This window comes from Sphaerodactylus townsendi, linkage group LG08 (genome assembly GCF_021028975.2).
Source record: "Sphaerodactylus townsendi isolate TG3544 linkage group LG08, MPM_Stown_v2.3, whole genome shotgun sequence".
In the NCBI taxonomy this organism is placed as follows: Eukaryota; Metazoa; Chordata; class Lepidosauria; order Squamata; family Sphaerodactylidae; genus Sphaerodactylus; species Sphaerodactylus townsendi.
The window spans coordinates 107608780-107624679 of NC_059432.1; the positions used below are offsets into that span (position 1 = coordinate 107608780).

Consider the following 15900-nt stretch of genomic DNA (forward strand, 5'->3'; position numbering starts at 1 on the left):
GATTCACTGCCTCGGAGAGTTGGGGAGTCTCCTCCTTTGGAGGTTTTTAAACAAAGGCTGGATCAGCATATGTCAGGAGTGCTTCAATTGTCTGTTCCTGCGTTGCAGGGGGTTGGACTTGATGGCCCTTGGGGTATCTTCCAACTCTATGATTCTATCTGTGGCTGGCATCTTCAGAGGTGTATCACAGAGAGAAGTGTGCTATACTGGACCCAGTGTGTAGCACACTTCTCTCTGTGATACACCTCTGAAGATACCAGCCACAGATCCTGTAAACCTCCTGGTGGTGGGTCCGTGGCTTTCTGCCACAGCTGTGGGCCCTATGATGTAAGTCTCCTACTGGCCAGAAGGGGGCAGCGTTCCCACCCATGCCTCCTCCTCCGTTCTATTGCCCACTCATTCTAATTATACAGAAGAATAATTAGAACTTTCCTTCCATTCCACACCAGCAGATCGCTGCTGACTTTCTTTGATATGTAAATAGACCCAGATTTGTCAGCAATTAATTGGGGGGGGGGAGAGAGAAAGGAGCTTTCCTTTGCACAGAAGGAGAAAGATTGCACACTTCGCCAGTCCTTGCTCGCCAGCTGTTTGGCTCGCTCTGGGCAAAACCTTCTGAAGGGCCAGCGTGACCTATGGTAAGTCACGGGGGAAGAGATGTCCCTGGGAGAGAAAGGGTAGACGCAGCCCATGTCCGAAATCGGCAACATTTGGTGGATGGCACAAGGTCTTAGACCAGTGGTGGTGAACCTTTGGCACTCCAGATGTTATGGACTACAATTCCCATCAGCCCCTGCCAGCATGGCCAATTGGCAGGGGCAGATGGGAATTGTAGTCCATAACATCTGGCGTGCCAAAGGTTCGCCACCACGGTCTTAGACCCTTGGAATGCGCTGTCCACAAAGGCCATTTCTCAGAGCCTGGGGAAGGCAACGTTTGGAGAGGGAAGGAAGTTCAGCAGCTGCGTGACCCCACGCAACCCACACCCCCAAGCCGCCATTTTTTTTCCGCAGAAGAACTGATCCTGTAGAGCAGGGCCGTGGCGGTGTACAATGATGCCCGGGCCTCACCTGGGTTTCGCCCCCCCCCCCACAGCTGTGCCCCGCACCAGAGGTGTACAGCCACGGATGCATGCCTTTTGGCCACCCGGTGCCCCCCACACATGACCGAATGGCATGTGCTCCAGACCAGTGCCACTGAGCCCCACTGCCTCCCTGCAGTTTTACAAAGTTTTTATGCTGGATGCCGCTGTAATCTTGTTTAATCCGCTGTTTTAATTGGGTTTTAATGTGATTGTTTGTTGTTATGTTGTTCACCGCCCAGAGCCCTTCTGGGGAGGGGCAGTATAGAAAACTTATTATAAATAAATAAATAAATAAATAAATAAATAAATAAATAAAGAAAGAAAGAAAGAAAGAAAGAAAGAAAGAAAGAAAGAAAGAAAGAAAGTGGAGGCGGGGGCAGGACTCAGCTACAGGTGGCTGCAGCACCGCTCTGGGCCGCCTGCCGCTGCCAAGCTCCGCCCCCCACCCCAGATGGTGAGGGCAAAAACCGGCTTGCATGGAGGCTGTGGGCAGGGCTCGGCCCCTCGAGCCATGTCCCCGAGGCCCCTGCCCAAGTGCAGGAGGCACCCAGAGAAATTGTTGTCTCCATGCGCCATTTTCCCCAATACGCCTCTGCCCTGCACCCTTGTAACTGTGCCCCGCCTCCAAACTCAATGTGGAGTTCAAGGCAGAGGCACATTGAACACCGGCCAGCAGGACTCGCCCTGCCGTGAAGAAAGGAGAGATCTGCTTGAGGCGCCCCCTGCTGGCCGCCACCGGATACACCGTCTGCTGACCTACCGGCCGGTTGGGTGGACTCAGTAGGGGTGGCAAAGTCCTCGTCATAGGATTCGTCGTTTGAATCATCCCCGTCCACGGAGGACCAGGCCCGCAGTTTGGCTTCAGCGATGGCAAACTGTTCAGCGACCCCTGAGAAGGAACAACAGCTGTCAATCGTGGGCAGAGAGGCAGGGCCCAAAGAAAAGAATGGGTCACAAGATCACATCCCGAACAAGGGTTTGTTGATTATAGCCAAAATGGAAATCTAAATTGGCTCACATTGATAACAAAAAATTACAAATGACTATTAAAATGACAGAAACTGGGCTGGATCTAAATGTGGGGGGAGGATGGAAGACTTGGCTGCTGCTTTCTCCATCTCCAGGGAAAACATCCAGTATCCACGCCAAGTTGTTCATTGGCAGTTCCTGACGCCAGCTCCATTCCTGACAGATGCCTTCAATTGGTATCCCCAATCTTTTCGACCTGGAGGGCACCTTTGGAATTCTGGGTACAACCACAAAATGGCTTCCCCAAGAGGCAGCCCCAATCACAAAATGGCTGCCACAGTAGGTGGAGCTACCACAAAAGGTTAGAAAGTGAGGACATATAATAACTCCAGTAGTCGCTCTTCAACATTTCAAGGATGAGTTTTGTTTGACAGGATGCCTTTTAATCTGCACATTAATAATCAAGGCAGGTGTACAACAGGTACTGTCACAAATATTACACCCATGCGTACTCCAACTCACTAGGTGAGTATCATTTCAACATTATCTTACAATCATAAATATACAAGAAATTTTTTTTGTAAGTCAGTACACCATCAGGTATGGCTATAAAACCTCTAGATTAGGTTTTTATTTCGGCAGTCCTTTGTCAAGCCAATGATTGTTGTACAAAGTATTCTTTTTCCTTATTCCTCTAGGAGCACAACTGTTTTTTCTTATACTAGATAGTTTCCAAACTGAATTCAAATTTCACTTGAATGGCTCTTCTTTAAATAGTCCTTCTCTCTGGATATCAGGATCTCATGTGAGATCTAGTGTACGAAAAAACAGTTGTGCTCCTAGAGGAGTAAGGAAAAAGAATACTTTGTACAACAATTATTGGCTTGACAAAGGACTGCCGAAATAAAAACCTAATCGAGCTATAGCCATACCTGACGGCGTACTGATTTACAAAAAAAAAATTTCTTGTATATTTATGATTGTAAGATAATGTTGAAATGATACTCACCTAGTGAGTTAGATTTTACATGGATTGTATGATATTTGGCCTTGACAATCAGTCAGTTTTATTCAATGCGACCCATTAGGCCAGCAAAAAGAATAAGAGAAAAGAAAAGGGAGAACAAGAAAAAGGAAGAACAATAAACAAAAGAAAAAACCGAATTTGTACAGAAATCCACAATACAGAAATCCACACAAAGAATATCATCAGCTTGTAGCATTATTACGGTCACCCTCATGTGGTCTGGCTCTTGGTCCCAACATGATTCTTCTCTTACTATATGCCACCATACAAAATTTAGCTACCTGCTGAGATATAAGAGAAACTCGGTCTTCCAGCAAAATTCTCACAAGAACTGAATCGGAATTAACTCTAGTTAAATTTCTGTACTGGATAAACAATGGATGAATTAAAGCCTCCCTTTCCCCTTTATGGAGTTCACAATGCAATAAAATATGTAATACAGAGTCCACTTCCCCTGAGTTGCAAACACATAGTCTCCTATGTCGTGGAATTTTTTGAAATCTGCCCATTAGATTGGCTGATGGAAAAGCATCAAAACGGGCCCTGGAAAAGGCCTATTTGTGACAGTACCTTTTAATCTGCACAGCCAATCAGAAGTCCTTCTGAGCAGAAACCCCGCCTACCCCCGCCTGCTCCCTAAAAGCACTTGGTGGGCCCCAGTAAAGATATCACCATAAGCCACTGTTAGTTCTACACACACTCACAGATTCAAAATATATATGCAAATTAAAAATGACTCCCTGCCTTGGGCCAAGTAGAAATATAACAACAGCAAGGCAAGGGAAAAAGTCCCATCGCCCAAATTCAACTAGCGAGATAAAGATGTGCAAATTAAGAAAATTAGCATGATGCCACCTCATTTGCATATATTATTGGGGAACGGGGATTTTTTTTGGATAACATCACAGGCTTGGAGAAAGAAAGATGTTTCTGTGCTTCCCAGGAAGAGAGGAAGTGTAGATGGAGCGGGGTGGGGGAACAGAGATAGGGCACAGACACCATTTCTCAAATTTCATGCATGACTTCACGGTCTCTCTCTCTCTCCCACCCTGAAGCCACAATCATTGGAGAAAAGCCGAGATTATTTGCTGGATTGGATCAAAGGTCCGTGGGCGCTGGCAGTTCATCGGCTTTGGGGCCAATTCCAAGCCCTGGGTTCTTACCTTTAAAGCTTTAAACGGCTTGGGGCCAGCGGCTCCTCGTATATTCTCCAAAGCCAAGTGATTCTGGTGGGTTTTCCAGGCTGTGTGGCCCGGAAAACCCACCAGAACCAGTTGAATCCGGCCATGAAAGCCTTCGACAACCCACCAGCCAAGATCTGACACTCAAACCCTGCTTTCTTTGGGCGTTTCCCCACTCACAAGGATCCCCCCTATGCCGCATGCCTGGGCGTCCCCACAACCCCGCGCTCTGCGCAGAGACATCAAAGGGCGCCGTTTTCTCCAGCGCCAGGGATGCCGAGCACTGAGGGGACGCGACAGTGGCAGCGTTGGAGCGGCTGCGATGTTGCCGCCCCTGTCGTGGGGAGTGCAGGGGGACCCCGCGCTACTTGAGGGGAGTAGCACGGGGCTTAAGGTAAGTGGGGAAAGGCCCAAAGTCCCTGTCTCTTAAATTGGGGCAGGGGACAACCAGAGACCAGGTTTTTTCAGTTGAAGAGTTGGTTTTTATACCCCTCTTTTCTCTAACTTTAAGAAGTCTCAAAGCAGCTTACAATTGCCTTCCCTTCCTCTCCCCACAGGAAATACTTTGGCCCTTTCCGCACCTGCAGAATAATACACTTTCAATCCACTTTCAATGCACTTTGCAGCTGGATTTCCCTGGGAGGAATAGAAGAATTCACTTGCAAACAATGGTGAAAGTGGACTAATTATTCTGCATGCGCGGAAGGGATTTGTGAGACATAAGAACATAAGAACTAGCCTGCTGGATCAGACCAGAGTCCATCTAGTCCAGCACTCTGCTACTCGCAGTGGCCCACCAGGTGCCTTTGGGAGCTCACAGGCAGGAGGTGAAAGCAAGGGCCTTCTGCTGCTGCTGCTGCTCCTGAGCACCTGGTCTGCTAAGGCATTTGCAATCTCAGATCAAGGAGGATCAAGATGGGTAGCCATAGATTGACTTCTCCTCCATAAATCTGTCCAAGCCCCTTTTAAAGCTAAAGACAGGTGGGGCTGAGAGAGTTGTGTTGTATTGTATGGTTCAATTTGTATACCGCCCTCCCCCGAAGGGCTCAGGGTGGCGAACAACAACAGCATAACAGCAAACATCAATAACCATAACATCAAACTACAAAACATCCATAAATATAGCAGAAGAAGAGTTTGGATGTATATCCCCCTTTCTCTCCTGCAGGAGACTCAAAGGGGCTGACAATCTCCTTGCCCTTCCCCCCTCACAACAAACACCCTGTGAGGTAGGTGGGGCTGAGAGAGCTCTGAGAAGCTGTGACTAGCCCAAGGTCACCCAATATAAACAGCAAACATCGACAATCGTGTTAAAAGAGAACATTGGCTAGCCCCAGGTCACCCAGCAGGCTGCATGTGGAGGAACGGGGAAACAAACCTGGACCCCCAGATTGAAGTCTGCCACTCATATGGAGGAGGGGGGAATCCAGCCCAGTTCTCCACCAGTTCACCACCACGCCGGCTCTTGCCTTTGGAATTAGAGTTGTTAACTCTGGCTTGGGAAATTCCTGGAGATGGGGGTTTTAAGCCTGGGGCGGAACCTCAGTACGGTATAACGCCACAAACACCCTCCAAAGCAGACTTTTTCTCCAAGGAAACCAATTCTTGTCGTCTGGAGATCAGCTGTAAGTCTGAGAGACCTCCCAATCCCACCTGGAGATGTGTAGCTCTTTTTGGAACACCCCCGCTTTCTTTGGCTGATTTTTTTCACGGTCAAAATGCCTTGTGGCAGATCCAGGAGCGTCTTCGCTGAGGCGTTTTTTGCCCTGCTTTTGACTCCTCACTGCTCCTTCGTGGGTTTCGAGGCAGAGCCAGTGTGTTCTGCCCAGTGGTGGGGTCCAAAAATTTTAGTAACAGGTGCCCATGGTGGTGGGATTCAAACTGTGGCGTAGCGCCAATGGGGCTGGGCAGGGCACGGCGGGGGCGTGGCCGGGCATTCCGGGGGCAGGGCATTCCTGGGTGGGGCTGTGGCAAGGACGCAGCCGCTGCGCCGGTCCTGGGGCGGGAAACGAACGCACGCAGGCGCAGGCTGCCACGCACGCCGGGGCACCTCCTGCTAGACTGCTTCAAGTTCTGCGCGCTGCTGCTGAGAGGAGGGGCGTCACTCAGGCCAAAACCACGTGGCAAAATCACCAATGAGTCACCCCCTCTCGGCACACACAAATAATTAGTCACCTACTCTCGGGAACCTGTGAGAACCTGCTGGATCCCACCTCTGGTTATGCCCCAACTGTTTCTTCATGAGCCTGGCTCTTCCCCGTTTGCACCGCGAGCTCTTCCGTAATGTCTTCCACCATGCGTGGTGGACAACCTGTGTTTCCCACGTTCTGATTGGCTGAATCTCCCCCCCTTTCCCCCCCCACTCACTTTCACTATTTTAGTTTTAAGTAACTCTGAACACAAAACAGGTACTGAGAATCAGCCCCCCCCCTCGGTCTAAAATCCTTATGTGTGCCAGAAAATCGCCACCCTCCCATTTGCGGCACCTGCCCACACCACTTTTCTGTCTAAAAACCAAGGTTATGCCCTCTGGGGTTTTTTTCCACTGCAGGGGCGGGGGAGGCACCAATTCTCAGCACCTGTCCATTGGTGGGGCAGGCCACAAAAGCGAGGCGGGAAAAATGTTTCTGCTGCTGAGGAGTTTTGCACAGCAGCGGCAGCCCCGGAGCAACAAAGGGATATTTCAAAAGAACCTCAACCTTTGCGGTTCTGGAAATTTGCAGAGGAAAGCCAAGGCCGCAGGGCAGTGCCAGGGCAACGACATGGCAGACACGCTGCAGCACCCAGAGCTGCCCTGGACTATTCTCTGTGCTAGCAACGGGGCATTTTTACTGTGAAAAATCAGCCATTTAGGTGCCAGGTTTCTAACCATGAGTTTTATCCCTTTAAACGTTTCATAATCTGCTTCTAACCTAAAGGGACTACAGGCAGAGGTGGGATCCAGCAGGTTCTCACAGGTTCCCGAGAGTAGGTTACTAATTATTTGTGTGTGCCGAGAGGGGGTTACTAATGGGTGATTTTGCCACGTGATTTTTGCCTTAGTTACGCCCCTCCTCTCAGCAGTAGCGCGCAGAACTTGAAGCAGTCTAGCAGGAGGTGCACTGGCGTGCGTGGCAGCCTGCGCCTGCGTGCATTCGTTTCCCGCCCAAGGACCGGCGCAGCGGCTGCGTCCTTGCCACAGCCCTGCCCAGCAATGCCCCGCCCCCAGAATGCCTGGCCACGCCCCGGTCGTGTCTCGCCCAGCCCCATTGGCGCTACACCACAGTTTAAATCCCACCACCATGGGAACCTGTTGCTAAAATTTTTGGATCCCACCACTGACTACAGGATGCGTATTGTATGTTGTTACACAAATACAAGTATTTTTATCAGCATACAAAAAATAAGTTACGATCCATACACATTAAAATGACAAGGTTAAAAGCGGGGAGCAAATTCAGTAAATGAACCCTTTATCCAATTCCACGTTTTTAGCAGGACTTCATTTTTAGAATCAGTGAGAGAAATTTAGCAACAGAGCCACTAAGTACAGAGTCATCAACAGAAGAAAAGGAAGTTGGTTCTTTCCACTGAGAGGTGTTTTTGGCTTGTATTGCTGGGGGGATTAATTTCTCTCGCATATTTCTTGTATGCTGTTATGCCTGAGCTTTTTTAATGACTTGCTTAATGGTTTGTTTTAATGGTGAAGGCCTGTTTACCGGCGGCATCTTTGTTATTATTATCCTTATTTAATTTTGTTTGATATCACGGCTGCCAGTTCTTTAACTAGTTTTGTTGGCCTTTCATTACAATTCAAGCCTCACTCAGAGGGCTAGGATGTTGTAATGCATAGGTGTCAAACTCGCGGCCCTCCAGATGTTATGGACTACAGTTCCCATCATCCCCTGCCAGCATCATGGGAACTGTAGTCCATAACATGGGGGGGGGGGGGGTGGGGGGGGGGGGGGGTGGGGGGGGGGGGGGGTGGGGGGGGGGGGGGGTGGGGGGGGGGGGGGGTGGGGGGGGGGGGGGGTGGGGGGGGGGGGGGGTGGGGGGGGGGGGGGGTGGGGGGGGGGGGGGGTGGGGGGGGGGGGGGGTGGGGGGGGGGGGGGGTGGGGGGGGGGGGGGGTGGGGGGGGGGGGGGGTGGGGGGGGGGGGGGGTGGGGGGGGGGGGGGGTGGGGGGGGGGGGGGGTGGGGGGGGGGGGGGGTGGGGGGGGGGGGGGGTGGGGGGGGGGGGGGGTGGGGGGGGGGGGGGGTGGGGGGGGGGGGGGGTGGGGGGGGGGGGGGGTGGGGGGGGGGGGGGGTGGGGGGGGGGGGGGGTGGGGGGGGGGGGGGGTGGGGGGGGGGGGGGGTGGGGGGGGGGGGGGGTGGGGGGGGGGGGGGGTGGGGGGGGGGGGGGGTGGGGGGGGGGGGGGGTGGGGGGGGGGGGGGGTGGGGGGGGGGGGGGGTGGGGGGGGGGGGGGGTGGGGGGGGGGGGGGGTGGGGGGGGGGGGGGGTGGGGGGGGGGGGGGGTGGGGGGGGGGGGGGGTGGGGGGGGGGGGGGGTGGGGGGGGGGGGGGGTGGGGGGGGGGGGGGGTGGGGGGGGGGGGGGGTGGGGGGGGGGGGGGGTGGGGGGGGGGGGGGGTGGGGGGGGGGGGGGGTGGGGGGGGGGGGGGGTGGGGGGGGGGGGGGGTGGGGGGGGGGGGGGGTGGGGGGGGGGGGGGGTGGGGGGGGGGGGGGGTGGGGGGGGGGGGGGGTGGGGGGGGGGGGGGGTGGGGGGGGGGGGGGGTGGGGGGGGGGGGGGGTGGGGGGGGGGGGGGGTGGGGGGGGGGGGGGGTGGGGGGGGGGGGGGGTGGGGGGGGGGGGGGGTGGGGGGGGGGGGGGGTGGGGGGGGGGGGGGGTGGGGGGGGGGGGGGGTGGGGGGGGGGGGGGGTGGGGGGGGGGGGGGGTGGGGGGGGGGGGGGGTGGGGGGGGGGGGGGGTGGGGGGGGGGGGGGGTGGGGGGGGGGGGGGGTGGGGGGGGGGGGGGGTGGGGGGGGGGGGGGGTGGGGGGGGGGGGGGGTGGGGGGGGGGGGGGGTGGGGGGGGGGGGGGGTGGGGGGGGGGGGGGGTGGGGGGGGGGGGGGGTGGGGGGGGGGGGGGGTGGGGGGGGGGGGGGGTGGGGGGGGGGGGGGGTGGGGGGGGGGGGGGGTGGGGGGGGGGGGGGGTGGGGGGGGGGGGGGGTGGGGGGGGGGGGGGGTGGGGGGGGGGGGGGGTGGGGGGGGGGGGGGGTGGGGGGGGGGGGGGGTGGGGGGGGGGGGGGGTGGGGGGGGGGGGGGGTGGGGGGGGGGGGGGGTGGGGGGGGGGGGGGGTGGGGGGGGGGGGGGGTGGGGGGGGGGGGGGGTGGGGGGGGGGGGGGGTGGGGGGGGGGGGGGGTGGGGGGGGGGGGGGGTGGGGGGGGGGGGGGGTGGGGGGGGGGGGGGGTGGGGGGGGGGGGGGGTGGGGGGGGGGGGGGGTGGGGGGGGGGGGGGGTGGGGGGGGGGGGGGGTGGGGGGGGGGGGGGGTGGGGGGGGGGGGGGGTGGGGGGGGGGGGGGGTGGGGGGGGGGGGGGGTGGGGGGGGGGGGGGGTGGGGGGGGGGGGGGGTGGGGGGGGGGGGGGGTGGGGGGGGGGGGGGGTGGGGGGGGGGGGGGGTGGGGGGGGGGGGGGGTGGGGGGGGGGGGGGGTGGGGGGGGGGGGGGGTGGGGGGGGGGGGGGGTGGGGGGGGGGGGGGGTGGGGGGGGGGGGGGGTGGGGGGGGGGGGGGGTGGGGGGGGGGGGGGGTGGGGGGGGGGGGGGGTGGGGGGGGGGGGGGGTGGGGGGGGGGGGGGGTGGGGGGGGGGGGGGGTGGGGGGGGGGGGGGGTGGGGGGGGGGGGGGGTGGGGGGGGGGGGGGGTGGGGGGGGGGGGGGGTGGGGGGGGGGGGGGGTGGGGGGGGGGGGGGGTGGGGGGGGGGGGGGGTGGGGGGGGGGGGGGGTGGGGGGGGGGGGGGGTGGGGGGGGGGGGGGGTGGGGGGGGGGGGGGGTGGGGGGGGGGGGGGGTGGGGGGGGGGGGGGGTGGGGGGGGGGGGGGGTGGGGGGGGGGGGGGGTGGGGGGGGGGGGGGGTGGGGGGGGGGGGGGGTGGGGGGGGGGGGGGGTGGGGGGGGGGGGGGGTGGGGGGGGGGGGGGGTGGGGGGGGGGGGGGGTGGGGGGGGGGGGGGGTGGGGGGGGGGGGGGGTGGGGGGGGGGGGGGGTGGGGGGGGGGGGGGGTGGGGGGGGGGGGGGGTGGGGGGGGGGGGGGGTGGGGGGGGGGGGGGGTGGGGGGGGGGGGGGGTGGGGGGGGGGGGGGGTGGGGGGGGGGGGGGGTGGGGGGGGGGGGGGGTGGGGGGGGGGGGGGGTGGGGGGGGGGGGGGGTGGGGGGGGGGGGGGGTGGGGGGGGGGGGGGGTGGGGGGGGGGGGGGGTGGGGGGGGGGGGGGGTGGGGGGGGGGGGGGGTGGGGGGGGGGGGGGGTGGGGGGGGGGGGGGGTGGGGGGGGGGGGGGGTGGGGGGGGGGGGGGGTGGGGGGGGGGGGGGGTGGGGGGGGGGGGGGGTGGGGGGGGGGGGGGGTGGGGGGGGGGGGGGGTGGGGGGGGGGGGGGGTGGGGGGGGGGGGGGGTGGGGGGGGGGGGGGGTGGGGGGGGGGGGGGGTGGGGGGGGGGGGGGGTGGGGGGGGGGGGGGGTGGGGGGGGGGGGGGGTGGGGGGGGGGGGGGGTGGGGGGGGGGGGGGGTGGGGGGGGGGGGGGGTGGGGGGGGGGGGGGGTGGGGGGGGGGGGGGGTGGGGGGGGGGGGGGGTGGGGGGGGGGGGGGGTGGGGGGGGGGGGGGGTGGGGGGGGGGGGGGGTGGGGGGGGGGGGGGGTGGGGGGGGGGGGGGGTGGGGGGGGGGGGGGGTGGGGGGGGGGGGGGGTGGGGGGGGGGGGGGGTGGGGGGGGGGGGGGGTGGGGGGGGGGGGGGGTGGGGGGGGGGGGGGGTGGGGGGGGGGGGGGGTGGGGGGGGGGGGGGGTGGGGGGGGGGGGGGGTGGGGGGGGGGGGGGGTGGGGGGGGGGGGGGGTGGGGGGGGGGGGGGGTGGGGGGGGGGGGGGGTGGGGGGGGGGGGGGGTGGGGGGGGGGGGGGGTGGGGGGGGGGGGGGGTGGGGGGGGGGGGGGGTGGGGGGGGGGGGGGGTGGGGGGGGGGGGGGGTGGGGGGGGGGGGGGGTGGGGGGGGGGGGGGGTGGGGGGGGGGGGGGGTGGGGGGGGGGGGGGGTGGGGGGGGGGGGGGGTGGGGGGGGGGGGGGGTGGGGGGGGGGGGGGGTGGGGGGGGGGGGGGGTGGGGGGGGGGGGGGGTGGGGGGGGGGGGGGGTGGGGGGGGGGGGGGGTGGGGGGGGGGGGGGGTGGGGGGGGGGGGGGGTGGGGGGGGGGGGGGGTGGGGGGGGGGGGGGGTGGGGGGGGGGGGGGGTGGGGGGGGGGGGGGGTGGGGGGGGGGGGGGGTGGGGGGGGGGGGGGGTGGGGGGGGGGGGGGGTGGGGGGGGGGGGGGGTGGGGGGGGGGGGGGGTGGGGGGGGGGGGGGGTGGGGGGGGGGGGGGGTGGGGGGGGGGGGGGGTGGGGGGGGGGGGGGGTGGGGGGGGGGGGGGGTGGGGGGGGGGGGGGGTGGGGGGGGGGGGGGGTGGGGGGGGGGGGGGGTGGGGGGGGGGGGGGGTGGGGGGGGGGGGGGGTGGGGGGGGGGGGGGGTGGGGGGGGGGGGGGGTGGGGGGGGGGGGGGGTGGGGGGGGGGGGGGGTGGGGGGGGGGGGGGGTGGGGGGGGGGGGGGGTGGGGGGGGGGGGGGGTGGGGGGGGGGGGGGGTGGGGGGGGGGGGGGGTGGGGGGGGGGGGGGGTGGGGGGGGGGGGGGGTGGGGGGGGGGGGGGGTGGGGGGGGGGGGGGGTGGGGGGGGGGGGGGGTGGGGGGGGGGGGGGGTGGGGGGGGGGGGGGGTGGGGGGGGGGGGGGGTGGGGGGGGGGGGGGGTGGGGGGGGGGGGGGGTGGGGGGGGGGGGGGGTGGGGGGGGGGGGGGGTGGGGGGGGGGGGGGGTGGGGGGGGGGGGGGGTGGGGGGGGGGGGGGGTGGGGGGGGGGGGGGGTGGGGGGGGGGGGGGGTGGGGGGGGGGGGGGGTGGGGGGGGGGGGGGGTGGGGGGGGGGGGGGGTGGGGGGGGGGGGGGGTGGGGGGGGGGGGGGGTGGGGGGGGGGGGGGGTGGGGGGGGGGGGGGGTGGGGGGGGGGGGGGGTGGGGGGGGGGGGGGGTGGGGGGGGGGGGGGGTGGGGGGGGGGGGGGGTGGGGGGGGGGGGGGGTGGGGGGGGGGGGGGGTGGGGGGGGGGGGGGGTGGGGGGGGGGGGGGGTGGGGGGGGGGGGGGGTGGGGGGGGGGGGGGGTGGGGGGGGGGGGGGGTGGGGGGGGGGGGGGGTGGGGGGGGGGGGGGGTGGGGGGGGGGGGGGGTGGGGGGGGGGGGGGGTGGGGGGGGGGGGGGGTGGGGGGGGGGGGGGGTGGGGGGGGGGGGGGGTGGGGGGGGGGGGGGGTGGGGGGGGGGGGGGGTGGGGGGGGGGGGGGGTGGGGGGGGGGGGGGGTGGGGGGGGGGGGGGGTGGGGGGGGGGGGGGGTGGGGGGGGGGGGGGGTGGGGGGGGGGGGGGGTGGGGGGGGGGGGGGGTGGGGGGGGGGGGGGGTGGGGGGGGGGGGGGGTGGGGGGGGGGGGGGGTGGGGGGGGGGGGGGGTGGGGGGGGGGGGGGGTGGGGGGGGGGGGGGGTGGGGGGGGGGGGGGGTGGGGGGGGGGGGGGGTGGGGGGGGGGGGGGGTGGGGGGGGGGGGGGGTGGGGGGGGGGGGGGGTGGGGGGGGGGGGGGGTGGGGGGGGGGGGGGGTGGGGGGGGGGGGGGGTGGGGGGGGGGGGGGGTGGGGGGGGGGGGGGGTGGGGGGGGGGGGGGGTGGGGGGGGGGGGGGGTGGGGGGGGGGGGGGGTGGGGGGGGGGGGGGGTGGGGGGGGGGGGGGGTGGGGGGGGGGGGGGGTGGGGGGGGGGGGGGGTGGGGGGGGGGGGGGGTGGGGGGGGGGGGGGGTGGGGGGGGGGGGGGGTGGGGGGGGGGGGGGGTGGGGGGGGGGGGGGGTGGGGGGGGGGGGGGGTGGGGGGGGGGGGGGGTGGGGGGGGGGGGGGGTGGGGGGGGGGGGGGGTGGGGGGGGGGGGGGGTGGGGGGGGGGGGGGGTGGGGGGGGGGGGGGGTGGGGGGGGGGGGGGGTGGGGGGGGGGGGGGGTGGGGGGGGGGGGGGGTGGGGGGGGGGGGGGGTGGGGGGGGGGGGGGGTGGGGGGGGGGGGGGGTGGGGGGGGGGGGGGGTGGGGGGGGGGGGGGGTGGGGGGGGGGGGGGGTGGGGGGGGGGGGGGGTGGGGGGGGGGGGGGGTGGGGGGGGGGGGGGGTGGGGGGGGGGGGGGGTGGGGGGGGGGGGGGGTGGGGGGGGGGGGGGGTGGGGGGGGGGGGGGGTGGGGGGGGGGGGGGGTGGGGGGGGGGGGGGGTGGGGGGGGGGGGGGGTGGGGGGGGGGGGGGGTGGGGGGGGGGGGGGGTGGGGGGGGGGGGGGGTGGGGGGGGGGGGGGGTGGGGGGGGGGGGGGGTGGGGGGGGGGGGGGGTGGGGGGGGGGGGGGGTGGGGGGGGGGGGGGGTGGGGGGGGGGGGGGGTGGGGGGGGGGGGGGGTGGGGGGGGGGGGGGGTGGGGGGGGGGGGGGGTGGGGGGGGGGGGGGGTGGGGGGGGGGGGGGGTGGGGGGGGGGGGGGGTGGGGGGGGGGGGGGGTGGGGGGGGGGGGGGGTGGGGGGGGGGGGGGGTGGGGGGGGGGGGGGGTGGGGGGGGGGGGGGGTGGGGGGGGGGGGGGGTGGGGGGGGGGGGGGGTGGGGGGGGGGGGGGGTGGGGGGGGGGGGGGGTGGGGGGGGGGGGGGGTGGGGGGGGGGGGGGGTGGGGGGGGGGGGGGGTGGGGGGGGGGGGGGGTGGGGGGGGGGGGGGGTGGGGGGGGGGGGGGGTGGGGGGGGGGGGGGGTGGGGGGGGGGGGGGGTGGGGGGGGGGGGGGGTGGGGGGGGGGGGGGGTGGGGGGGGGGGGGGGTGGGGGGGGGGGGGGGTGGGGGGGGGGGGGGGTGGGGGGGGGGGGGGGTGGGGGGGGGGGGGGGTGGGGGGGGGGGGGGGTGGGGGGGGGGGGGGGTGGGGGGGGGGGGGGGTGGGGGGGGGGGGGGGTGGGGGGGGGGGGGGGTGGGGGGGGGGGGGGGTGGGGGGGGGGGGGGGTGGGGGGGGGGGGGGGTGGGGGGGGGGGGGGGTGGGGGGGGGGGGGGGTGGGGGGGGGGGGGGGTGGGGGGGGGGGGGGGTGGGGGGGGGGGGGGGTGGGGGGGGGGGGGGGTGGGGGGGGGGGGGGGTGGGGGGGGGGGGGGGTGGGGGGGGGGGGGGGTGGGGGGGGGGGGGGGTGGGGGGGGGGGGGGGTGGGGGGGGGGGGGGGTGGGGGGGGGGGGGGGTGGGGGGGGGGGGGGGTGGGGGGGGGGGGGGGTGGGGGGGGGGGGGGGTGGGGGGGGGGGGGGGTGGGGGGGGGGGGGGGTGGGGGGGGGGGGGGGTGGGGGGGGGGGGGGGTGGGGGGGGGGGGGGGTGGGGGGGGGGGGGGGTGGGGGGGGGGGGGGGTGGGGGGGGGGGGGGGTGGGGGGGGGGGGGGGTGGGGGGGGGGGGGGGTGGGGGGGGGGGGGGGTGGGGGGGGGGGGGGGTGGGGGGGGGGGGGGGTGGGGGGGGGGGGGGGTGGGGGGGGGGGGGGGTGGGGGGGGGGGGGGGTGGGGGGGGGGGGGGGTGGGGGGGGGGGGGGGTGGGGGGGGGGGGGGGTGGGGGGGGGGGGGGGTGGGGGGGGGGGGGGGTGGGGGGGGGGGGGGGTGGGGGGGGGGGGGGGTGGGGGGGGGGGGGGGTGGGGGGGGGGGGGGGTGGGGGGGGGGGGGGGTGGGGGGGGGGGGGGGTGGGGGGGGGGGGGGGTGGGGGGGGGGGGGGGTGGGGGGGGGGGGGGGTGGGGGGGGGGGGGGGTGGGGGGGGGGGGGGGTGGGGGGGGGGGGGGGTGGGGGGGGGGGGGGGTGGGGGGGGGGGGGGGTGGGGGGGGGGGGGGGTGGGGGGGGGGGGGGGTGGGGGGGGGGGGGGGTGGGGGGGGGGGGGGGTGGGGGGGGGGGGGGGTGGGGGGGGGGGGGGGTGGGGGGGGGGGGGGGTGGGGGGGGGGGGGGGTGGGGGGGGGGGGGGGTGGGGGGGGGGGGGGGTGGGGGGGGGGGGGGGTGGGGGGGGGGGGGGGTGGGGGGGGGGGGGGGTGGGGGGGGGGGGGGGTGGGGGGGGGGGGGGGTGGGGGGGGGGGGGGGTGGGGGGGGGGGGGGGTGGGGGGGGGGGGGGGTGGGGGGGGGGGGGGGTGGGGGGGGGGGGGGGTGGGGGGGGGGGGGGGTGGGGGGGGGGGGGGGTGGGGGGGGGGGGGGGTGGGGGGGGGGGGGGGTGGGGGGGGGGGGGGGTGGGGGGGGGGGGGGGTGGGGGGGGGGGGGGGTGGGGGGGGGGGGGGGTGGGGGGGGGGGGGGGTGGGGGGGGGGGGGGGTGGGGGGGGGGGGGGGTGGGGGGGGGGGGGGGTGGGGGGGGGGGGGGGTGGGGGGGGGGGGGGGTGGGGGGGGGGGGGGGTGGGGGGGGGG

At 70.8% G+C, this 15900-nt stretch overlaps 1 protein-coding gene across 1 annotated transcript in view; it reads right to left on the minus strand.

Moving 5' to 3' along the window:
* The window catches only part of FAM131A (family with sequence similarity 131 member A), a 105132-nt gene that overhangs the window by 4990 nt on the left and 84242 nt on the right, over nucleotides 1-15900 (minus strand). Inside the window, exon 4 of the mRNA XM_048506945.1 lies at nucleotides 1845-1973. Within this exon, the coding sequence (XP_048362902.1) occupies nucleotides 1845-1973 (129 nt within the window). The remainder of the gene's footprint in view (nucleotides 1-1844; nucleotides 1974-15900) is intronic.